Source organism: Moschus berezovskii, chromosome 5 (assembly GCF_049115385.1).
Source record: "Moschus berezovskii isolate FMDL1 chromosome 5, NW_MosBer_1.0, whole genome shotgun sequence".
In the NCBI taxonomy this organism is placed as follows: Eukaryota; Metazoa; Chordata; class Mammalia; order Artiodactyla; family Moschidae; genus Moschus; species Moschus berezovskii.
This window is the reverse complement of record NC_142464.1, coordinates 124,973,868-124,997,445: the sequence shown is the minus strand read 5'-3', so window position 1 is coordinate 124,997,445 and position 23,578 is coordinate 124,973,868. Positions and strand designations below refer to the sequence as shown.

Here is a 23,578-nt window from a genome sequence, read left to right as displayed (position 1 = left end):
ACATTATAAATACCACTGCAAATTGCACATAGAGGCATGTGTGCCTGATTGACCCGAGATGCTGGCCAGGACCCCACCGGCCCCAAGCCTTGTGATGAACTGAGGACTGTCTGGAAACGACGCACGGGCGTCACGTACAGTTTATCAGCACGTCGCTCCCGTGGAGGCCTGGTCCTAGTTCCAAAAGTGCAATTCGTCAGGACAGACTTTTTAACAGGAACGAAGTACAGGAGAAAACCCTGGCGTTACAGACAGCAGCCCCTCGGTGTTCAATATACAGTATCTCCCTGTCTTTTTATAAAATATAATTTATTTTTTGAACTTCTTCCTCTTCAGAGCCTTCCATTCACCTTCCTGTGTGGCCAGGCTATTAAAAAGTTGCTTCACTTTTCGTTTTCTTTCCGCATCCCTTTAAAAAAAACAAACCCATCTTTTGATTACTTTTTGGGGAACATCTTGCCCTTTATCACATCTGAGCCAGCAAGTGAGATCCACGTGGGGCCGGTGACTCAGTCCAGGACACATGGAGGACAAGTGAACGGGACAAAACCCCAGGCTGCCCCCACCCCGGCCCAGCCATGGGGCCCTGGCATCAGGGTCGAGGGAGGGCCTGGCCTCACCCCAGCAGAGCGCCCGCCCTGCCCCGCCCCGCCCCAGCCCTGCTCCCGCCCACCCAGCTCACCGCTCCACGATCTCCGAGAGCCGCATGCGGGCCAGGAACTGGTTGTCCTTGCGGATCTCCCTGACGGCACCTTTGAACTCCCGCTTGTGCTTGTGGATCAGCCTCCGCCGCTCCTGCTCCTCCTTGGTGCTGCCCTGCTTCCTACCGAACTCCAGGCTGAGGATGCAGAGCCCAATGCAGGAGGCTGTCACGGAGCCCTGGCAGCAGCCCTGGCGCCCCCAGCCCTCCCCGGGCTGGGGTGTTGCGCCCTCGGTACTCACACTTTGACGAGCCGGGGGGTAAACAGTTTCAGCGGCACCGGCTTGCTCTTCTCACAGACTAGCGGCCGATAGTGCCTTGGCTGGTTTTCCATCTCCATCAGAACACTCCGACTCAGCTCCTGAGACGCAGAGAAGCTCACAGAGGCGGCCCACCCACAGGCCGGTGCTCCGCCCTCCTGCCGCCCCTGCCCCAGGCCCCTCGGGGCTGTGGGCCATAGTGTCCTCAGCATGCGGCCTGGCGGAACCCCAGGCCCACTGAGACCCATGGAGCAACAGAACTGAACCTCGCCCCCCAAGGAGCCCGACAGAGCAGGGCGGCCCGTGGGGAGTGCACGACGGGGACCGACCCCACTCACACCCGGGCGTTCCTGGGCCAGGAGGGTGCCTCTCCCAGCTGCCTGTCGCGGGGCGGCAGGCGCAGAACCCTGCTGGCCGGGGGCTCTGGCTGTCGGGGGCACGTGGCGAGGGGCGGCCCCCTGGAACCTCCGAGTGGAAACGATGGCCCGCCCCCAGACCCGACCTCACCTGCAGCGCGGGCGGGCAGCAGTGGGTGGCCAGGTGCTCCGTCAGGAGGGCTCGGAGGGGCCAAGCGATGTCATGGAAGGAGGGCAGGGGGCCGTAGGTGAGCACACAGCGCCTCACCAGAGCCAGACACACGGCCAGGCAGGACAGCCTGCAGGACGAGAGTGACCCCAGTCACCCAGAGCCCGGCAGCTCCCCGAAGGTGGAGGCCTCCCCAACGCAGGCTACAGGCCCCCAGATCAGACGTGTGCCCTGAGCAGTGGCCGCGGGGGACGGCAGGAGCTGAAGACGACGTCCTGTGTCCCCGAGCAGGAAGAAGGCTTCGGGACAGGCAGTAACGACTGAGAAGAGTGGGTCCACCTTGGTTTTTGTTTAAACAGGAGAAAATCAAGTTGAACAACCCACACACATGGGGGAGACCCAGGAAAACTGACTCACTCACTGTGATGGCCGAAGCCCTCATCTTAAATAAACCTCGCTTTGCTGAACTCATTCGTTAGATCTAATAGCTTTCTGGGGAACCTTGAGGATTTCCTATAGATAAACCCAGTGAGCAGTGATAACGTGGGGCATCTTCACGATGCTGGGTGCTCTCCAGCTCCTGGCCTGGCCTCTAAAGTCCAGGCTGGTGCCATAGCCCACAGCCCCGGGCCCACACGTACCTGGTGTGGTTGGCCTCTGTCTCAGTCTGAGTTTTCAGGCTGCCTGCCCACTGGAGGGGGAGGCTTCTCCTCTGCCACGTGGCCAAGTCTTCCTCATCAGAAACCAAGAGCAACTCCGAGTTCTTCCCAAGTGCTCTGAAAGGGTGCACCAGAGTGTAACCTGGGTTCCGGGTGGGACAGGGAGAGAGCCTGAGATCGTGGGCTGCAGGCAGGCTCTGCAGGGCCAAGCCTTCGGAAATTTACTGGACAAGCATGCACTGTGTTTACCACCAGAGATGAGGGACAGCTCTGGCAGGGGCACCTGGGCCAAGTCCAAGCATGGTAGTCCCTGCCCTCGTGGGCACACGGGACTGTGCATCAGAAAGAAGCAAGAGACCAAGGAAAAGCAGAGGAGAGTGAGGGGCCCCTCAGGAGAGGGCCGGGCGGGGGCAGGATGGAGTCTGACCACATGAAAACAAGTGAAAAGAAGAGATAAACGTCAACCATTATTCCATCCCCACCCCCAACACTACTTCCACTCACGATCAGCCCAGAACACCGCGCTCCCACGTTTCTGGCGCCAAGTCTGCCTCCTGGGGCTCCTTTGCCTGCACTCCGCGCACTTGTGCCACGTGGAGAGCGACTGCTGTGCACAGCACACCCAGTGTGATCCTGACTTCACAACGAGGGTGTGCGCACAGAAGCCGAAGGGCTGCTCTCGATGACAGCGCTTTTGTCTTCTAACTTTCCCACACTCTGGGCTTTCTACTTTTTTGACTATGAATTACTTCCGAAGCCTTTAAATTTCTGAAGCACAACATGCTTGAAAAAGCTTCCTGGCACCAACTCACCTTGGCTTTGCTTGTTTGGAGTTGCCATGTGAAGAATCCCAGCAAGAAAATTGATGAGCTCAGGAATGAACCTCTGGGACAGAGACACGTAGTCCAGGAACACGCAGCACACGAACAGCCCCTTGACTACATCCTGCAGGGACTGCACGGGGCACTGGCGAAGCGCGCAGGGCTGGTCAGGAATGTTCTGAACGCCCCACTGGCAGGCACCCAGCTTCCCCGGGACTGTGGCCTCCGCAGTGAAGCAGAGGCGGCTGAGCGGCCCCGGAGATGGGGCTCTGTGACCACGAGGTCCACCGCTCGTGGGGAACCAGTTATAACTCCCACAGTAAGTGGGCACCGACCATACGCCCATCGAGGAGAAGGAACAACTGGGACTTTTAAAGCCAACGGGGGTTTGATGGGATGCCACAGCACTGTCTTCTGGGGTCACGCCCTGTCACCCTGTCTGGAGGGGCTCTGGGAGGGGTACTGCTGACCTGCTGTATCCACAGGCCCTTGCAGCTGAGTTTTGTTCAGTCATGGCCCTTGCACAGTCCAAGGGGGGCTGGCTTTGATGGGGACGGTCTGACGTACCTTGGTGAGCAGCTGGCTCAAGCACAGCAGCGCAGGCGTGATGACCGGGTGCCAGAAGTCAGACGTTGGGAACAACATCCCAGCAATTTTTAAGTAAATGAGCTGGAGAGGAAGGCCACCACCCGGATCAGAGGAGGGACGCACAGGACGGCCTGCCATGCGCCCCTCCGCTGACCACAGCAGCAGGCTCCACCCGCTGGGGACAGAGACCCATGCTGCCAGGACACCAGAGCCCAGACAGGCTGGGAGCATAAGCTGACACGGAGGCCCCCAAGAGCATCCTGTCACCTCGCCACCAACCAGCGGGCAGAAAAGCCACAAGCTGGTCACACAGCCGTGACCCTCACCCCAAAGGTGCCTTTAAACCCCTCCCCAGAAACCCATCAGGAGCCTGGGTCTTTTGAGCATGAGTGGCCCGTCCCTGTCCGCTGTGCCGTCCTTCCCCAGGACCCACGTCTGCTCGCTGGCTCTGAGGAGCGTAGGACAAGTGTGGACGCCGGTTTGGTTCGGTGACAACATCAACTCCTGAACCCTCACGCCAGCCTATGGGTCACGGAGCACTGCAGCCAGCACTCCCGCCCACAGCGGGGGAGGCCCGGCCCAGGAGCCCAGATAGGGACTGGGGCGAAGCCCAGGCGGCCAGCCGGAACCGGCCTATCCCATGGGAGGTCACTGCAGCGAGGTTGGCTGGGTCCGCTCGGACACGGCTCCACACGGAAGGGGCCACGGCTCCCAGGACTGAAGCCACGGACCCCGGCTCAGGCCCCTGCTTGAGGAGCCGGTTAACCACCAACATGAAGCCTGGACTCGCAGGTTCCTGCCAGTCGCCATTAGCTCATTTTCAACACAGAGAGCAAAGAACGAGACAACTGAGCAGGACCCCTCCAGTGGGTGGACAGGACCACAGCCCCGGAGCGCGGGAAACATCAGAAACCTCAGAGTGGCCAAAGGGCGCCGGCAGGAGCAACCTGCCCACAGGTTCAACCTCAGGAAAACACGCCCCGGTGTGAACTCGGCTCTGTTCACAGAGAAAGCAAACCAGGAACTCTGTCCCCAAGCACAAGGCAGCTCGCTGTTAACAGTCAGCACTCCTCCTGGGCCTGGCCCCGTGCGATCCCCGGACGGCCTGGAGGCTCTGGGCAGGTACCATCTCGAAGCCCCCACCCCTCCATGCCAGGACACCGCGTGGGACAGCCAATGTCCGCAAGCCCCTGCTCACCATGTCCAGGCCCGGGAAAGCTGCCTGGCCTGTAGTCTCAACGGTCCCTTCCATCTCGTGCATGGCGTCTCGGAGGACAAATTTCACAGCGTCACTTGCAGACTCAGGAAACATCTGGCAAAGGCTATATAACGGCCTGTTAATCAGAAACACAGATCAGGGAGGATGTCTGCAGGGAACAAAGATGAGAAACCCCATGTTTACCATTCTCCTGTGATGTCAGCTGCCGACTGAGTCGGAGCCGGAAGCCCTGACTCTTACACCTGACAGGCTGTCCTGGTGATCCAGGAACTTTTCCAATAGTGTCTGAGATAATCTGGACTCATTTTCGCCTTTTCCTAGAATCCTGGTTGTAACTTTCCGGCAGTGGTGGCAGAGTGAGCCCTGTCTGTATGAGTCACAGCCTGGGGAGCAGGTTCTGTGTGTCCTGAACCCACGGATGCCTCACGAGCTCTCCTGGGGGCAGAGGCTGGCATGGGGGAGGGTGTGCAGCCCAGGCCGGCCTGGGGTGTCTGCTATCACCACCCCCCACCCCGACTCAGCACCCTGACCGTTGTATCCTCCTCCAGCCAACAGGGCCCCAGAGCCAGTGGCTCTGCCCGCAGGGGCCCTTTTGCACAGGGTGCAGACCCAGCCTGAGCCCCCACAGGGGCAGAAGCAGACAGCGAACGAAACAGATGAGCCATCAAGTACTCTGAACAAATGTGAAGGGGCGCAACTGTCATAGGTCCATTTGTCCACCATTTAAAATGCCCCCCACTCCGGGGCGGTAGGGGAGCACGCCACCATGACTGAGGGGAAGAGCTCGCCACGGGTGCAGGGCCAAGGCGGCCTCCATGATACCGAAGCCACTTCAAGACTTCACTAAACGGCAACAGAATTTGTTCAACTTAACCCCGGTTCCAGATAACCCCCAATTTCCACTCACATGACCAGCTTGTCGATGACGCCGAGGTCTGGGGGGTCACCTGCAGCCAGGTCTCCAATGTATTCCAGAAGGAAGCCGAACAGTTTCTGCAGGAACAGGGTGGGTCCGCGCTCAGGGTGAGCCCGGAGAGAGCCCCAGCCAGGAGGCCCACCCCTGCACCCCTGAACGGCTGGGGATGTCAAGGGCTGCAGGGATGGGATGCGCGATGTGAGGCCGGCCACGGGGCAAGGAGCGCAGGGCCTGGGTGTGGCTCCCTTGACTGGGAGGCAACGCCACAGTCCTGGATGGAGAACGTGACTGGCCCTGCAGCAGTCAGCGCAGAGTGTTACTGGGAGAGGACAGGCACACGCCCAGCACCCACTCCCTGGACCCTCGTGCGGGGTGGACTCACGGCGGGCACTGCTGGGGCTCCCCCCACACCCCCGGTCCTGCCACGGATCCGGAACCGACACCCATCCAGGCCCGGCTCGCTGGCCCGCCCCCATGGAAATCAGCTGGCCACGAACACGGCAGGCACTCGGTGACCATCAGCGCAGTGGCTACCAGGCCTACCCGCTCCCAGTGCCACAGGGGAGCAGCCAACGTACTTCCAGTTTTGCTTTGTTTCCCACTGCGAGGCTTGGGTGGTTGCATTTCTGAATTCTCTCCACAACCAAAAGCTGGTCTTCCATCGATTTTCCCGACAGTAAAGACTTCAGTTCCTCGCAGGATTCGGGAACTATCAAAATAACAAAAAGTACAAAACACGCTCCACACTTAACTGGTAAAATGAGAACTACTCACATTTCTGGTAACACAAACACTGAACACAAACTAAATAACGGGACTTGGTTTGCTTCCCCCGTGGAGACGGTTCCACCCGAGTCACAGAATCCCTCATCTCGGGTGATTATCACCACGAGTTCCAACAGATCCCCCCGGTGGCCCTCAGCACTGCGGAGTCACACAACAACGGCCAAGAGGCTGCCCAGAGCCCTGGGGTCAGGCCCAGGGAACGCTGCGGAGAAGGATGACCAAGTCTGTCTGCAAGCCAGGCTGGCACAGACGGGCAGGGTGGGCGTGTGGCCGGGTCGGCCTCGCCGGGTCCCCCGGCTACTCGGAAACCTCAGACAGCAGGGGTCTGCCAACCTGCGAAGGTGTAGGGCAGCTCGGCCCTGGCCGCCGCCCGGTCGCCTGTCGTCAGCCGCTCTCCGGGGCTCGGATGCTGACCCCCCTGGGGCCGTTCACGCGCGTCCTCGCTCTCGGCGTCAGACTCCAGGTCCGCGGGGCCGTCTGGGCTGTCACTGTCCTCTGGGACCCCCTCACTCCAGGCTTCGCCCTCCTCTTCTTCTTCCTCTCCGTTCTCCCCGCCACTGGCGTCCCCACTCGGCTCCTCCTCGACATTCATCTTCCCATCCTGGGAACAGAGCGCGGACACCAGACATGTCAGTCCTCTGGGACAGCAGCCAGCATGGCTATGACTGCACCCGAGGGCCAGGGGCCCGGGGGCACCGGGCCTCTCCCACCCATTTGAGGCTGCTCTGCGTCCTGGGGCTCAAGGCCTGGGACCCGCATTCCGCGGTCCCTGCCACCAGGACTCTGGGCAGAGAAGATAGCTGTTTCTAGAAAAACAGTTCCCGTCCGTGGTAAAGCTATTAGGTGAGAAACCAGAAAATATGCCCCTTTAAATGAAAACCAGGAAAGAAGGCAAACACCTCACTTTATAAGAGAGCAAGCGCCGGTCATCCGTGTCTAGCACAAAGCCGTCGTTCAAGTCGTCAGCCGACAGGTGCTTCGGTCTCTTGCTGTGCGCATCCTCATCTCTCCCGAGCATCCTCCGGAGCCTCTCGGCCTGAGCAAGAGGAGGTCGCCGTTGAACGCGCGCTGGGCAGGGATGCAGGCGCCCTGGCCTTGCAGCCGCGTCAGGCCTGTCCTCTGCTTTCTGTCTTCAACCAGACAGGCAGGCCCTCGGCACGCATCATATGGAACACTTACTTAACAAAAATAAAAACAAGTATCGCAGCAGAAATATGTTTTGGTCACAAAAAAGGAAAAACCCTGTTACTCTGAGGTTTCTCTGGCCAAGTGATGCCGGCCAACCGGAGTGAACTTCCCTCCCCGCCAGACCCCAGAAGAGGAACAGGACACCCGACACTGAGGTCTGAAACAAGTGGTCTGGCTACTTTTCCCATCTGAAAACAGGTAGCGGACACCGGAGGCGGTCCCCCAGGTGGGAGCACGGAAAAGGCCAGAAGTGCGAAAGCATGCCTCTATTTCGTGTTTGTTTGTAACATATGGAAAATTTAAAAAACTTAAAAGAGAAAAATGTGAGACAGGAGTGCACTCTATCGCCAGCAGCTGTTTTGAGGTAAATGAATTAGGAAAAAAATGTCATTTCTGTTATACTGGGTATTATCTGCTTTTTTTTTTTTTGCTTATAGTCAAAGATATAGTAAAACAGTATTTTAGGGTTTCCCTCATAGCTAAGTCAGTAAAGAATCTGCCTGCAGTGCAGGAGACCTGGGTTCCATCCCTGGGTCAGAAGATCCCCTGGAGGAGGGCATGGCAACCCACTCCAGTATTCTTGCCTGGGAAATCCCATGGACGGAGGAGCCTGGCGGGCTACAGTCCATGGGGTCAGCCCATGGGGCCTTAAGAGTCAGACTTATTGACTAAACCATCACCCTCATCACCATAGTAAACAAACGGAAACTTTCCCACAGGCTATAAAGATCCCACGGATAAAAAGTTTACCAGGGCGCCGCCCCCAGCCCCGCCAGTACCTCCAGGCGTCTGAGGCGCTCCTGCTCCTCCCTGGCCAGCTCCTCTTCCGTTTTCATCCTGTTAGAGGGCTGTGCTTTCATTTCAAAGCCGAGCTCACGAACCATCATGTCATATGCATCAGGCTAGGGCAGACATAAGAATTTTTTTTTTTAATAGAAAAGATTTGCATCACTAGCTCCCCACACATGTCAGTCGTGGCTGGATGCTGTTACGGTAGAGGCCAAACTGCGTCCTGAGTCTTTTCTGCTTGTGTGACAGACTGGTCCTGGTCAGGCTTGGCAGACATTTCTAGACCATATACAAAAATTTTTCTCCAAACACACCTGCTTTAAGAAAACTAAACTTTGCCCATTTAGGCATTCAGCCCCCAAACGGGGTCTTGGGGAAACAGCATTGAGGTCAACGCACAGATGTGCAGATAGCCACAGGGGAGGCTGGTGAAACACTGCTGTTTCTTAGAGACCAGTGGCTCAGAGGACTGCAGCTTTTTCAACACCTTAGACTAAAATTCAGATACCACCTGAAGGTCTTCCCCCACCCCAAGTCTTCCTAATACCAAGAAACTACCATTTTCTTTAGTGTCATTTTTCTGGAATAAATATTGAAATAACTTTCACTCTTACTTACACCCTGACGGAACACACATCAGCTACCTCAATGTCAAAGTTCAACAAAACGCTCAGGTCCTAGAAAGAAGCGCAGACGCCCGGTTCCCCCTTGTCTGTGGACAAAGTGCACAGCTCGAGTCCAGGCCGAGCAAGACGTGCCGCCCCACCTTGGGCTTCTCCTTTCCGCCTCCGCTCTCGGACCTGGGCGTCTTGCGGGCCAGGAGGGTCTGGATTTCTTTCCAGTCTTGGTCGAGCTTCTCTGTGAGTTCAAGGGCATCTTCCCGCTGAGCCTGTCTCTCCCTCTGGGGAAGAAGCACAGATGGAACACACCCCATTACTGTTGGTGTCCAGGCCCCACTGGACAACCGCTCAGCCAACACCCACCTTGCCGACTCAAAGAGACCATGAGAAATGAGCCTCTCAGGAGTCCACCAGGCAGAACCAAGTCCCCGCTGTGAGGCTGTTATCTGGGTGCTCCGAGCAGTTAGCAAAGCAGTGATGTGATGCGACTCCTCGTGTGCGCCAAAACCAACTCAAAACACAACCCCCCCAAATCAAACTCCCAACCACAAGAAACCATCAGGGTAACTGCCCAATGGCGTTAACTCGCATCCTGTGCTCCTAGTCAAAGTGAATACTTTCATTATATTCACAGAAAGTTTTAATACAACCTAAAACCACCCAGTGAGAAAAGGCTGGGGACGTCCCAGCGGCAGGTCCCAGGGCAGAGCTGCCCTGGCACGACAGCAGCCACTCACCTTCTCCTGCTTGGACCTGGCGATGAGCTCCTCAATCAGCTCCCTGCGGGTCTTGTGCGGCTCCTCGCCCCCACCAAGCTGCTGGGCGTCCTTCCTGGGGAGCGACCCGCCTCCGCCTCCAAAGTGCGTTGCGGTCAGCTCGGCTACAGACGGAGCAGAGAACCCCATGAAGCCCAGGTCCACACAGAAGCAGGTTTTGCAGCCACTCTGCCAGTGTTTCTCTGATCTTGGTCCTGAGAACCCATTCCACGTTCAAGAGGAAATTCTCACTGGGTGGTCACTGAGATCACAGGTACAGTGGCGCTTAAACCAGACGAGCCCCTCTGAGAAAGCCCAGAGGAACAGGAACGGGTCAGTGACTGACTGCTTCCTCTGCTTCCCGGAATGTTCTGCACGTAAGAAACCACTGTCACTTAGTGTCCGACTAACTCGCGATTGTTCACAGTATTTTCTGAAAGTAATTTATGGAACATTTCCTAACAAGGTGTTAGGACATGAAAGATCCCAGGAAGGATTCTCAAAGGAAAAATAAAATCTGTCGGTGCACTCAGTACAGGATTTAATTAGAAAATTTGAGTTGACTTTTAAGATGAAATTCTCCTAAGCAAGGAGAACACATACTATGTAGTTGAACAAAATGTTTCCTAATGATTCATTTTTAAAGGTACAATAAGTATATTTTTAGAAGTTAACAGGCTTTTCTTTTACAGGTTACTTAGATTTTGATGCTGCTGCTGCTGCTAAGTCGCTTCAGTTGTGTCTGACTCTGTGAGACCCCATAGATGGCAGCCCACCAGGCTCCGCCATCCCTGGGATTCTCTAGGAAGAACACTAGAGTGGCTTGCCATTTCCTTCTCCAATGCGTGAAAGTGAAAAGTGAAAGTGAAGTCACTCAGTCGCGTCCGCCGCTTCACGACCCCATGGACAACAGCCCACCAGGCTCCTCCATCCCTGGGATTTCCCAGGCGAGAATACTGGAGTGGGGTGCCATTGACTTCTCCAGATTTTGATGAGCTCATTATAAAAACCAGAGGAGGACAAGAAACCTCAAACAGTTGAGTCCCCAGGACTGACAGCTGGAGTTGGACTCTCGCTCCCCATCTACCTGACACCACAGCTCCTCGCAGCAACACAGCGGGCGCCACTGACTCTGTGGTCAAAGGTCACGCCATCAAACGCAGGGGCACCTTCACTCACAGTGCAGGAGAGTGTGCGTTAACAGTGATGTGTGCATAAAGAGCTCTGAACAACAGAAAGCGCAGGACAGAAGGATCTGGAGATGGCCTGTGTCCCCCTCTCAGCCTCAGCAGTCATGCCCGCCTCCTGGCACTGTGGATGATCCACGGGCCGCCCTCGTCCCAGGCCTCCTGTCCCCGCATGACCCACAAACCAAAAGGCAGCCATGGGTTTAATGTGTTGGCTTTCCACACACCAGAAAGCAGCAGCTTTTCTGAAGACGCTGAACAGAGGATATTTTAATCTACAAGGATGCAAACTCATGACACGACCCAACTTTATTAAGAGCCCAAGATGATCAGACCTGAGCCGACTCCTAACTCAGTTCAGTTGCATGTCAATGTTAACTCAGTTCCATGTATATCTCCTTCATTATTACCTATAAATAGGAAGCTCAATGTTCCTTCCCCCACAAAACTGCCACAATTGGTTCTGGAATAAACGAAGCCTAAGTGAACTAGATAAACACTGTCCCGGAACACACCTGGTCAGAACCGATGACTCAGTGGTAGCAAAGCAGAGTGGGTTTGCACAGGAGTGCTGCCCAGGGATCAGCAAGGTGGGTTAAATTTACCTACAACTGATCGGTGGGACAATCTCCCCAATTCCCTGAGCTCATGGGTAAACGGAGCTGGGGTAAAGTTCGAACAAGACAAAGCATGCAGAAGTGCCTTCGTGGCTTACAGAAGTCTGTCTATCTTACGCACACATACACCTTTTTAAAGGTCTACAGCTGCGTTTTCTTGGTGTCTGGGCAGGGACGGCAGGAAGAGCGTCTGTGGCGAGCAGAGCCCCCGGGTGCCCAGGCCTCACCTGACAGCACTCCCCGGTCCTCAGTGTCGCTGTCACTGTCGACAATGTCGTTGTGCTTTTCGATATCCGCCAGAGACTGGCCGTAATGAGTTAATTCTTCATCTTCATTGAGGTTGTAGATGCTTTTTTTTTCGTGTTGTCGCTAACAGGATAGAAAAAAATGTCCATCTCCTAAAATTTCCACATCCATTTAAAGTTTAAAAAAAATTACTTTTTCCATTTTTGTGCAGTGTGTCAATGTGGCTTTAAGATAGTTCTGGGTCATTTGAGCAATGATTCAGATAGAAACAGAACCTGTAGAAGGTAAATAAATCAACCGGCCCGTTTAAGGCACTGGGAAATCGCACTAGGACCTCGCCACCACATCCGGACCCACTCCAGGCTGCGTCACTGCTGTGCACTCCGGCTGAGGCATCTCTCCACCCCGCTGGTGTGTGCAGAAGGCTGCTTCCCCTTGGGCCTAGCCAGGTGAGTCACACCATTCATGGTTCCCCGCTGTCACCCACAGAAGCCTAACTGAACGAGGGGGATTGGCCTCCTCCTCCTGACTTCTGGGTAAGGAGACAGCAGGGGACCCTCTCCCGTCTCCCCTACCTGCTGCTCCAGAGCAAACCTCTTCATCATCTTCTCCTCCGGGCTGATGCTGCTGTTGTACTCCCCAAAGCGCTTATCTCGGAACACGCTGGACTTATCCCTTTCCTTGTACTCCTTCAGCAGAGTCTGGGTGCGCTGAAAAGCAGATCACAGAACTATCTCTCACTGGTCCTGGCAACTCTTAAGCTCTGATGGCTTGGCAATCTGGGTCCCCAGAGGGGAGCCATTTCCACAAGGGGACACACTCATGGTTCTAATGAACTGGAAGACACCATTTTTTATGCCTCAGGCCACTGAAACTAACAGTCCAAGAAAGGCCAATCTATTGGCTGCAAAAACTGTTCTCAATTACTGAGGGGAAACTGCCAGACAATGGAGTCAAAGAGGAGATCAGGAACCCAGGAGATTCTCTAGGGAGTGCTGGTACCTTGTGCCTAACGCCAAAGGTTACAGCAAAACAACAGCAACCAGAAAAGAGCAGAACAATCGAGCGCTGAGAGGTCGCCCTGCAGGTGACGCAGCCACATGAGCGGAGGCTGTAGCTGAGAGAAGGAGGCGCCGGGGAACCAGGAGCTGAGAAGCTATTTATGTCAACGACGACACCGTCAGCTACAGAAACCGCGGCAGCACTGCCTGTCCTTGGCTGGTTGCGTTCATCTGTGTGCCAGTATCTGTGTATACGGTCAGTCTTTGTTATTTGCAGATTTCATATTTGTGGATGTCTATTGCTAAAATTTGTGTGTGTGTGCTAAGTTGCTTCAGTCACATCTGACTCTTTGAGACCCCATGGAGTGTAGCCCGCCAGGCTCCTCTGTCCATTGGAGTCTCCAGACAAGAATACTGGAGTGGGTTGCCATTTCCTCCTCCATGGGAAGGGGAGATCCTGGATCAAACCCGTGTCTGTTGCACTGCAAACAGATTCGTTACCGCTGAGCTCCCAAACCAAAACTCGCAGTGCTTTCTGGGTCATTCATGGACACGCACGTGTTGCCCATGAGGTGGGAGACAAGAGTGAGGACTTGGAATCCCACCCCGGACTCTGGGAGGTGCCTACGGCCTCATGTGAAAAGGAGAGAATGGCAGTTCCTACCTCAGTCTCCTAAGGAGAAAACGGGAGACTAAGGTTTAAGTGGGGAAGACAGTTCTGTCAGTTCTGGAGCGCACGCTGCCCCCACGCTGCCCCAGCCCGCCCTGAGGTGTGTGACGGGGGCGTGTCGGGGTCAGCTGCAAGACCGTCTTGTCTGCTACTGCTGCCAGCTCCTTCAAGTAAGGATGATGTGAGGTTTGACTCCATTCAAAGATCAGTCGGATCGCACACTGGGACAGCACAGTTTATGAGCCCATGAAGACAGGGTCAGGGTTACTCCACCTTTACCCCTTCATGTGCCAGAAAAGAGCCTAAACAAGAGTGCTCAGTGGCGTGCAAAGCTTTGCCAGGTGTTTAAACCCAGTGCACACCCTGCTCTGACCAGATGTGTGACTGTAGAAATTTACTTGTCCTTTCCGTGCCTTTTTTCACTAACCTACTAATGTCTCCTCCTCAGGATGACAATAAATAGTTAAAACCACCCAATGAGCATGTCTCGGAAGCTACATAGAGAATGCCAGCAGAATGGAATCTGAAAGTACAGAACAGTCTGGGAACGTCAGCACAAGAAAAGGGATGGCTGTGAGGTTTTCCAAAAAGGTTAGCGTTTCAGTTACCTTGCAAAGGACAAAGTCATGTGCTTCAAAAGTGAAGTTGCTCAGTCGTGCTGACTCTTTGCGACCCCACGGACTGTAGCCCACCAGGCTCCTCCGTCCATGGTATTTTCCAGGCAAGAGTACAGGAGTGGGTTGCCATTGCCTTCTCCAGAGGATCTTCCCGACCCAGGGATCGCACCCGGGTCACCCGCATTGCTGGCGGATTATTTTACCGTCTGAGCCCACCAGGGAAGTCCTATATGCTTCAAAAGAGCGATGCATTCCTTCACCAAACATCTACTGAGCAGCCTGTGTAATCCCTTATACTTAAACAGAGCTCAGTCTCAAGGAAGGCGGTTAAGACGGCCCCACGGTGACCAGGGGGGCGGCACAGAAGTGATTGGCCATGCCAGAGGGGGCTGGACCTGTGCGCTGGGGCTCCAAGGAGCCACAGAGGCTCTGCAGGGCGATGTCGTCCCATCCCACCCAGGAGAAGAGGCAAGAGGATGCACACAGTCCAGCCGACACATCACACACACACACGGCGTCCAAGTGCGCCAGGCGCTGTCCTGAGGACTCCCTCAGTGGACGCGTCCTACCCTTCCAGCCGCCCGCCCGGGAGGCAGGTACCGTCGGCACGTCCCCTGTACAGAAGGGGAACCAGCACGTTCGCCCGTGCGCTGCCGCAGTGGGTGCGGAGAGCAGGGCCGCGCGGCTGGTCCGGGCCGACAGGCAGGGCAGGGGACCCCTCGAGGCCCACCCCCCGGAGGGCCCGGCTCCCCGCTGACCTTCTGGAGGGCCCGGGCGCGCGACACCCCGGGCAGGCCCACATCGTGGCGCGTCTTCCTGCCCAGAACCTGGAACTTCTGCCGGTTTACTTTCACCTCGAATGGGTTGGGGTTCGGCCTCGCCCGGCCGCCCCACGCGCCCGCCGGGGCCGCAGAGGCCTTCCCGCGCGCGGCGGACCTGGCCTTCCCCATGGCGACACGCGCCGCACCTCAGGGTGCGGACGAGGAGGAGGCGGCGGCGGCGACGGCTCGGGCTCCCTCAGCAGACACGTGCGGCCTCGCAGCCTGAGACAGCCGCCCGCATCTCGCGACAACTGAGTCAGCGAGAAGTAGGAACGTCGGGTAAAATACTGCCACGCCCCCGCGCAGCCTTCTCGCCCGCAGGCCGAGCGACTACAACTCCCAGCAGGCCGCGCTCGCGCCCCACCGCCTCCGCCCCGCGCGGGGCCTTCTGGGAGCGGTCGTGGCCCGCGAGGCGCCGCCCCGCCTCAGGGCGCTCGGGCTCCCTCGTCTGGAGAGCCGTTGGCGGGAAGCCGGCCGCTGTGAGAGTAGGTGGCGGCGGCGGCGGCGGCGGCGGCGGCTGTAGCCGTCGCCGCCGGGGGCTGTGCCCCGGCCAGTGAGCCGCTCCCAGGGCGATGGGGCCGGCAGCCTGAGTCACGGCGCGGCGGCGGTGACCGCGGGCAACCGGCCCTCCAACTCCGCGGCCGCAGACCCCGGCCCCTGCGGCGAGGCGGCCGGGCGCCCTCAGCGTCCGAGGCAGCGGCGGCGTCGAAAGCGGGCCCAGCGGCGGCGGCGAGGGTGGTGGCCGTGGTCGCGGCCGCGGCAGAAGCAGCTGCAGCAGGGGCAGGAGCGGCGGCCCCGCGCGGCACCCGACGCGGAGTCGGGCGAGCGATGCTCGGAGGCCGCCCCGCCGTCGGCCCCCGCCCCGCCCGCGCCTCCTCCCGCCCAGAGAGCCCGGCGGCGGCGGCGGCGGCGGCGAAGACGACGGTCGTCTATGGAGCTCGAGAACTTCTTGGCCAACACGATGCTGCTGAGAGCGCGCCAAGGTGGGTGCACAGCGGCGCCCCGACCCCGCCCGGGTCCTGAGCCCGTGCTGCCCCAGCCCCGCCGGAACACCGACCGCGCCGCGGCCCCCGGATCTTCCGCGGAGTCGGGACCCCCAGGCCCGCGCAGCCTCACTCTCGAGTGCGCGGTCGGCGAGCGGTCAGCCTGGGCACCTAGTGCCTAAGCTGCTCCGTCGCCTTCGGCGCCGCCTCAGGACCCGCGTGAAGGAAGCCCGCTCGCTGCTCCTGTCCGTCTGCCCTTGATCCCCTGTCTCGCCCTCCTTCCGGAACCTCGGGACGCGGTGTGGCTTCAGCATCGGGCGAGCAGAGTGACCTATCCCGAAGAGAGGAGGCCAGACCCGCCAGTAAAGCCGGCGGCAAAGAACCGTGCCTTTGTGGTCTTCAGAGGACCGAAGCTCTGCGAACCACCGAAGAGAATCCTGCGAACCACCCTGGGAGACGCTTCTCTTAAGTGTGTGTTACTGCTTTGTAGCTCAGTCGTGTCCGACTCTTTTGCGACCTGGTAGACTGTAGCCCGCCAGGCTTCTCCGTCCATGAGATTTCCCAGGCAAGAATACTGGAGCGGGGGACTGTTACCATAACATTTCTTCTTGTGTTTGAGGTTTGCTGGTGTCCAGACTTCTTGTGAGAGCGGGTTTTAGCCCGGCTTAGGGAGAGATTGAACACATTAGGAAGGATTCATGCTGGTCGCTATGTAGAAGCTGCAGCTGGGCCAGCCCTTCCGCTTGCCTACCCCGGGAGTGTAGTGCTCTGTGAAGGTGTCCCCTCTGCCGCCCCTGGAGAGATGGGAGAGCTGGAGGCAGAGCCCACCCATAGTTCTTCAGCCCCTTCACTCTTAGGGAGTCGGTGGGCAGTCAGCCGCGTCATCTTTGTGCTGGCAACAGGGTGAGTGCCCGCCAAGGATGTGTATTTCATACAATCTGGAAGTATTTTGTGCTCCATCTCCCAGGGATCCAGAGTTCCAGTCCTGGGTGCACATGTTGGCTAAGTGGAATTCCTGGTGACCTGTGATGCTGCTGGGAAGCATCAATCAGTTCATCTTGTGATTAGAATAGTGCTTAACATTGTGTAAGAGAAATTAAGCTGGAATATCAGACTTGGGGAGTTTGTTCTCTTTTTCAGCTACCTCCTTCCCATTTGTATCCTCAGCCTTTCAAGAGGAAAGATCTTGATTAAAATGTGTGTGATTTTTTCACCCCTTGGAGACTGCATCAGAAACACTGTGCAGGAAATTCTTGAAGTCCCAGTGAGTGATGCAGAGAATTAGCCACTGAAGTTAGGGGTTACACGGAAGGATTCCGAGTTTGGACGAACTGAACTTTTATTATGTAAAGTGTTTGCTGTATTAGGAGTTGAAAATCAAGACCTCAGTATTTTTGTGTGCTCACTTGAATCCCTCTGAGTAGAAGAACTGAGGACGGGTAGGAAGAAGCCGGGTCTTACTTTGCTGTTCAGGCCGTGGGGAGTCTTCAGAGTAAGATGGAGCATTGATTGTCATGTGGCACCCCTCACTCTGAACTCACACTGATCGTAGAAGTGGATCATCCTCCATGGAAATCAGGTCTGACTGAGGCTAAACCTATTTTCTTTCTGCTCTGCTTTTATGTCTGGGTATAATGTATGAATAGAGAATATTGTACCAAACAGACTCCCTTACAGTGCTATAGAGCTTAGGTAAGGAGGTACATGTAAGTATTCTGTAAATGGTAAATAACATAAAACCACTATTTTCTGCCATAAAGCCTAGGACCACATTGATAATTGCTTAAGGAAGTTTTAAAATTTGTTCCCTAAACTATTAACTTGTGGTTTTATAACTTTATGAGGTCTGCCCCCAGTCAGCAGGGAGCGTTTACTCATGTGTTAAAGGAGTCATCATGTCAGTGTGGTTAATGCTTAGAGAAGTTGAATCGGAAATGTCAGAAAGACGGGAATGTTAAGTGCTGCATGTTGGTTATGGTTTAAGGTTGTTTGCCCGAGTTGTAAACTGTTTGTTTGCTTTAGGAGCTTGTAGAGCGTTTCTCAGAAAGTACTTCCTGGACACTTGTCTGTTCGTGGTTACCCCTCAGTTAGTTTCTCTGGCTCCGTATTAGGAAATTAACTTTTGAAATGAGTGGACAGGGCCCACGGTCATATGTTGGCCCTGGGAACTGCAGTGTTGTCAGTCCAGTCATTTCTTAGATTTATTTCAAGTAGAATCAATCTTTTTTCTTTTTTCGGCTTCAGGTTTGTTCAGACCTTTTCTCCTTTTTCAGGAGTGTCGGCAGATGATCTCATTGAAAAAAATTGTGTGTGTGTCACTATGCCAGGCACACCTTAAGGAAGTATGAAGTGATCATATTATTCATAAAGTAAAACACAGAAGTCACTGCTTGTTTTGAAACTCAGCATTTTTTCCCCCGTGCAGGAAGCAACTTATGACCTTTAATTGTTTTGAATGAGAAGCTGAAATTGATTTACATCATGCTTTTAGGAGACCAACTCCATTTTTTCTCTTGCAGAAATTAACCTCATAAACACACAGGGAGGAGGATATGATATGTACATTAAACGTGGATTTTGGTCTTGTGTACAGAGTTGGTGATGGACAGGGAGGCCTGGAGTGCTGCAGTCCACGGGGTCGCAAAGAATCAGACACAACTGAGTGACTGAACTCAACTGCTGCTACTGCTGCTGCTGCTAAGTCACTTCAGTCGTGTCCGACTCTGTGTGACCCCATAGACGGAAGCCCACCAGGCTCCCCCGTCCCTGGGATTCTCCAGGCAAAAACACTGGAGTGGGTTGCCATTTCCTTCTCCAATGTGTGAACGTGAAAAGTGAAAGTGAAGTCGCTCAGTCGTGTCCGACCCATAGCGACCCCACGGACTGCAGCCTACTAGGCTCCTCCATCCATGGGATTTTCTAGGCAAGAGTACTGGAGTGGCTTGCCATTGCCTTCTCCGAGACTTGGATTAGTCATAAATATATACTATTAACTCTAAGACAACCACTGAAAACAATTTAAAGAGAAGTATAATTTGTATACTAAGAACAATGAGCAAGTTGTTTCATAATATGATCAGTTATAACTGTGAAAGGCAAACAATGGCAGACAACAAGAACAAGGAACGGGAGCGAGAAATAGAAAAGGGCAGCTGACACTAGGCGGTGATCCAGCCACGTTAGTGATCCCTGTCCACGCGCGAGGCCCAGCACACCGATTCTAAGAGGTTGTCAGAGCGTGTGAAAAAACAGGACCCAGCTCTGTGCTGTCTGCACGAACCCATCGCAAATACAGAGATGCATATGGGTTAAAAACAGATGGAGAAAGCTGTGCTGTGCTCACGCTCGTCCAAGGACAGCGGTGCTCGGCGGCCTCCCATTACTGTCTGTTTCGTACACGGTAGTGCGCGTAAGTCAGTGCTGCTCCCTGTTTGTCTCCCCTCCTTCCCGCACTGTGTCCACAAGCGCATTCTCTAAACCTTCGCCTCTGTTCCTGCCCTGCACATGGCTTCATCAGTGTCATGTTTCTAGAGTCCGTATATATGTGTGAATGTGACGAGCCTGTCGTTGGAAAAGCCCCTGATGCTGGGAAAGACGGGGCAAGAAGAGAAGTGGGCGGCAGAGGATGAGATGGTGGGATGGCATCACCGACTCAACGGGCGTGAGTCTGAGCAGGCTCCGGGAGATAGTGAAGGACGGGAAGCCTGGCGTGCTGCCGTCCGTGGGGTCGCAGAGTCGGACGTGACTTAGTAACTGAGCAGCAACAGTGAGCTGCCCTTTCCGACTCACTTCACTCTGTGTGACAGGCTCTAGGCTCATCCACGTTGCTATAGATGACCCAGCTGCGCTCCTCTTCTTGGCTGGGTAGTGTTCCTCTGTATGTGTGTACCACATCATTATCCATTCCTCTGTCAGGGCCCTGAGCCCAGTGCTCTGTGACATCCTGGAGGGGTGGAGTGGTGGGGTGGAAGGGAGGCTCACGAGCGAGGGGTGTATGTATGTTGTACGCATGCAATGTGGCTGACTCGTGATATATGGCAGAAACTGACACACGCTGTAAAGCAGTTATACTCCATTAGAAATATTTGAAAACCATCATCAGCCCGCCTTCCTAGTCGTTGTTCAGTCGCTCAGCCGTGTCTGACTTTCTGTGACGCTGTGGGCTGCAGCACGCCAGGCTCCTACCCAAAGCTAACTATTCCTCTGATTTATATAACCAATAAATTAGCTTCAGCTGTTTTTGAAGTTTATATCAGTGGAATTATACCGTCTGAAGTCTTCTGTGTCCAACTTCCTTTGGTTTCCCTGACAGCTCAGCTGGTAGAGTCCTCCTGCAACGCAGGAGACTCTGGTTCGATTCCTGGGTCGGGAAGATTTGCTGGAGGAGGGCTAGGCTACCCACTTCAGTGTTCTTGGGCTTCCCTTGTGGCTCAGCTGATAAAGAATCTGCCTGCAATGCAGGAGACCTGGGTTTGATCCTTGAGTTGGGAACATCCCCTGGAGAAGGGAAAGGCGCCCCACTCCAGCATTCTGGCCTGGAGAGTCCCATGGACTGTACCGTCCATGGGGTCGCAGAGAGTCGGACACGACTGGGCGACTTTGGCTCACTTTCCGTTACTTAGGATTGTGTTTGGAATCTGCTCATGCTGCAGGTGGTCAGAGTATGTTCACTGTCCTTGCTCCATAGTGTTCAGTTGCACTCAAATAGCACAGTTTATTGCCCCTGCCCCAAGAAGACAGTGGGAGTGCCTGTGTCCGTCCACACAGCTGAAACTTCAGAGAAAGGAAGGTCATCAAGGGTAAAGATGAAAGGGACTTCCCTGGTGGTCCAGTGGTTAAGCATCTGCCTTCCATTGCAGGGCATGGGGGTTTGATCCCTGCTTGGGGAACTGCCATCCCAGATGCTCTGGGGCAACTAAGCCACTGCCCCTCAACTACCGAGCCTGCTCGCTGCAGCCTGGGCACCGCAACTGGAGAGAAGCCTGCAGGCTGCAGCTAGGACCTGGCACAGTCAAATAATAAAAACATCTTTCTAAACTATTATCTAATTGCTCTTCCTACCATTCTTGTCTTGCTAGGAACAGTCCTCCTAGGCCTTTTGGAGGCTTGCATCCTCACCTCCGAGGTCTCTGCCCATGTGTGACCCAGAGGGGCCTCTCCTGGTCCCATCTCAGCCCTCCACCTTTGCATGGCCTGGTTTTGTTTCACACCGTTTATCACTATGTGTGTGTACGCTCTGTCACTTCAGTCGCGTCTGACTCTGCAGTCCAATGGACTGTAGCCAACCAGGCTCTTCTTTCCATGGGATTCTCCAGGCAAGAATACTGGAGTGGGTTGCCATGCCCTCCTCCAGGGGATCTTCCTGACCCAGGGAACACGTGAGTGGAAGTAGCTGTTAGGAATTCGTAGTTCTGAATGTTACAAAAATACTTTTTTTGTTGTTTTTTAGGTGGGATTAGTAAAAAAAGTGGTCGTAGTAGGAAATGGAGGGAGATGCTGAGACTGCCCCCCATCAGCCAGTGCAGCGAGCTTCGCCAGTCCATCGGTGAGTATGGAGATGTGCCTGCTGCTCTGGAGGCCTCGTCTAGCGTGTGCAGTTTGCCTTTGTTGGATGTTATTTTTTCTTGAGTCCCTTGTTTGTTTCAAATCCTCTATAACAGATTCTCCTTATACCATCAAGATTCTTCATGGGAGAAAACCGCATAGGTTTTCTAATGTACGTTAAAAACATTATAAACTATATGGCTGTTGACTTTTTCATTAAAAAGATCTTGGAAATTCCCTGGTGATCCAGTGGGTAGGCCTCCACACTTGCATTGCTGTGGGCCCAGGTTCAATCCCTGGTCGGGGAACTAAGTACCACAAGCTGTGCAGCACGACCAAATAAATACATAAAAATAAATAAAATTAAGAGCATTCTTTAAGATGTAATATAGGCCCATTGTTCTGGATAGAACGGAAGAGAAGTGTAGCAGTCATCCCCTTTAGAAGGGAACGCTGGTAACCGTTCTCATTCTCCTTCCAGATGGCTCTCTCTGCATGTGGACAGGAATTCTTAAAGGGAACTTCAGAAAAAGAGTGGTCAGGTAAACAATAAGACAGTCAGTGTCATGGGCCACTCCACAGCTGTACAAGTGAGAGTTAGCTGCAGGTCCTGACTTGAGCGTGAGAAGTCGTGTAGAGCCATGCGCAAGGGTGTGTCCCAGTTCACACCACTGTGTGTGTCCCAGTTCAAAAGACATGCTTTCACAACGTCGGTATCCCCAAGCTGCGTTCCGCAGTCTGTATCACCTTCCACTTGCCCGTGACTTTGCTGATACTGATTGTTACCAAAGTTTTCATCTATTTGTTGTTCAGTTGCTCACTCGTATCCGACTCTTTGTGACCCCACGGACTGCAACATGCCAGGCTCCCTCTCCGTCACCATCTCCCGAAGTTTGCTCAGATTCATGTCAAATTGTAATTTGAAAAATGGTCTCATTTTAATTATGGATGGAGTTGAGCAGTTTCCTTGGGTGTTTTCAATTTTCTTTTCTTCTAATTCATTTGTAAAAGTTCTTTATATGCGAAATGAGTTATCCTTTTATATTCAATGTGAATACATTTTCTATTTCTGCTCTTGCCTTTTGACTTGCATTATTTTTTCAATATGGGTGTTTTAATTTTTTATGTAGACAAATATATCAATAATTTTCTTCTTAGCCTCTGAACTTTATCTTGTATTTAGTGAAGACACCTTCACTCTAAGATAATTTTTTTAAAATCTGTTTTTTCTTTAGTACCATTATAGTTCCTTTTTAAGAAAGTTTAAATATTTTAACTGTCAAAATTAACTTCAGATAGCATAAAGTCAGAGTATTTTTCCCCTTAAAAAACCTATCCAACCTTGTTAATTAACCTCATTACATTTTTTTCTCATTTTTAAAAATAGCAATTTTTTTGAGATATAATTAGCGTGCCCTATAATTCACCTGTTTAAAGTGTGTAATTCACTGGTTTTTAATATATTCACGGAGTTGTGCAACCATTACCACAAGCAGTGTTTTTAGTTTTACAACATTTTCATCACCTGGAAGGAAACCCCGTACCCACTGGTAGCCACTCCCGATTCCCTCCCCCCGCTTCCAGCCAAAGGCAGCCACTCATCCACTTCTGTGTCTGTGGATTTGCCGATCCTGGACTGTCATATAGATGGGAACCATACACTGTGTGGTCTCGTGTGACTGGCTTCTTTTCACTTAGCCTCCTCTTTTCAGAGTTCCTGCACTGTGTAGCATGGATCAGTACTTACCTCCTTTTTGTTGTCAAATACTCCTCCACTGTACATATTATAGTTTATCCATTCATCATTTCGTAGATATTGAGTTGTTTTCCATTTTTTGTCTGTTATGAATAATACAGCTACAGTTCAGTTCAGTTGCTCAGTCGTGTCTGACTCTTTGCAACTCCATGGACTGCAGCATGCTAGGCCTCCCTGTCCATCACCAACTCCTGGAGTTTACTCAAACTCAGTCCGTTGAGTCGGTGATGCCATCCAACCATCTCATCCTCTGTCTGCCCTGTCCTGCCTACATGATGCAGATCTTGTTGCAGCTCAGGGCTGGCTGCTC

The 23,578-nt window shown here is 54.1% G+C and overlaps 2 protein-coding genes across 9 annotated transcripts in view; one reads left to right on the top strand and one right to left on the bottom strand.

The window, feature by feature from the left end:
• Positions 1–288: 288 nt before the first annotated feature.
• NOP14 (NOP14 nucleolar protein) lies at positions 289–15,247 on the bottom strand. Of its 2 annotated transcripts, none has more exons than XM_055434466.2 (18): positions 14,923–15,247; positions 12,452–12,586; positions 11,858–11,999; positions 9,809–9,951; positions 9,218–9,352; positions 8,442–8,564; positions 7,379–7,510; positions 6,808–7,075; positions 6,267–6,397; positions 5,680–5,765; positions 4,752–4,887; positions 3,533–3,634; positions 2,957–3,110; positions 2,127–2,286; positions 1,468–1,615; positions 943–1,061; positions 683–838; positions 289–409 (listed from the first exon to the last, which is right to left on the bottom strand). In XM_055434466.2, exons 1-18 carry the CDS (start codon positions 15,112–15,114, stop codon positions 310–312), a joined length of 2,562 nt encoding a protein of 853 aa, XP_055290441.1. In that variant the 5' UTR covers positions 15,115–15,247; the 3' UTR covers positions 289–309. The 2 variants fall into 2 exon arrangements, with proteins under 2 accessions (XP_055290441.1, XP_055290442.1); XM_055434467.2 differs by having other exon boundaries at positions 2,957–3,029.
• A 148-nt stretch (positions 15,248–15,395) lies between these two features.
• GRK4 (G protein-coupled receptor kinase 4) overlaps positions 15,396–23,578 on the top strand; it is a 53,903-nt gene continuing 45,720 nt past the window's right edge. For 2 of the 7 annotated variants that reach the window (XM_088836582.1, XM_088836580.1), the window contains exons 1-2: positions 15,396–15,968; positions 21,418–21,513. In XM_088836582.1, the coding sequence (XP_088692708.1) occupies positions 15,917–15,968; positions 21,418–21,513 (148 nt within the window). In that variant the 5' untranslated portion in view covers positions 15,396–15,916. The other 5 variants (XM_088836584.1, XM_088836583.1, XM_088836581.1 and 2 more) reach the window with 5 other exon arrangements.

Bases quoted from the DNA above. Each gene is read 5' to 3' on its own strand.
- NOP14 (XM_055434466.2), bottom strand. From the start codon at position 15,114: ATGGGGAAGGCCAGGTCCGCCGCGCGCGGGAAGGCCTCTGCGGCCCCG. The intron at 8,565-9,217 runs GTGGGGCGGCAC...TGTCTGCCCTAG, and splicing joins GCGGAAAGGAGAAGCCCAAG to CCTGATGCATATGACATGAT. The intron at 5,766-6,266 runs GTACGTTGGCTG...CTGTTCCTGCAG, and splicing joins GAAACAAAGCAAAACTGGAA to AAACTGTTCGGCTTCCTTCT.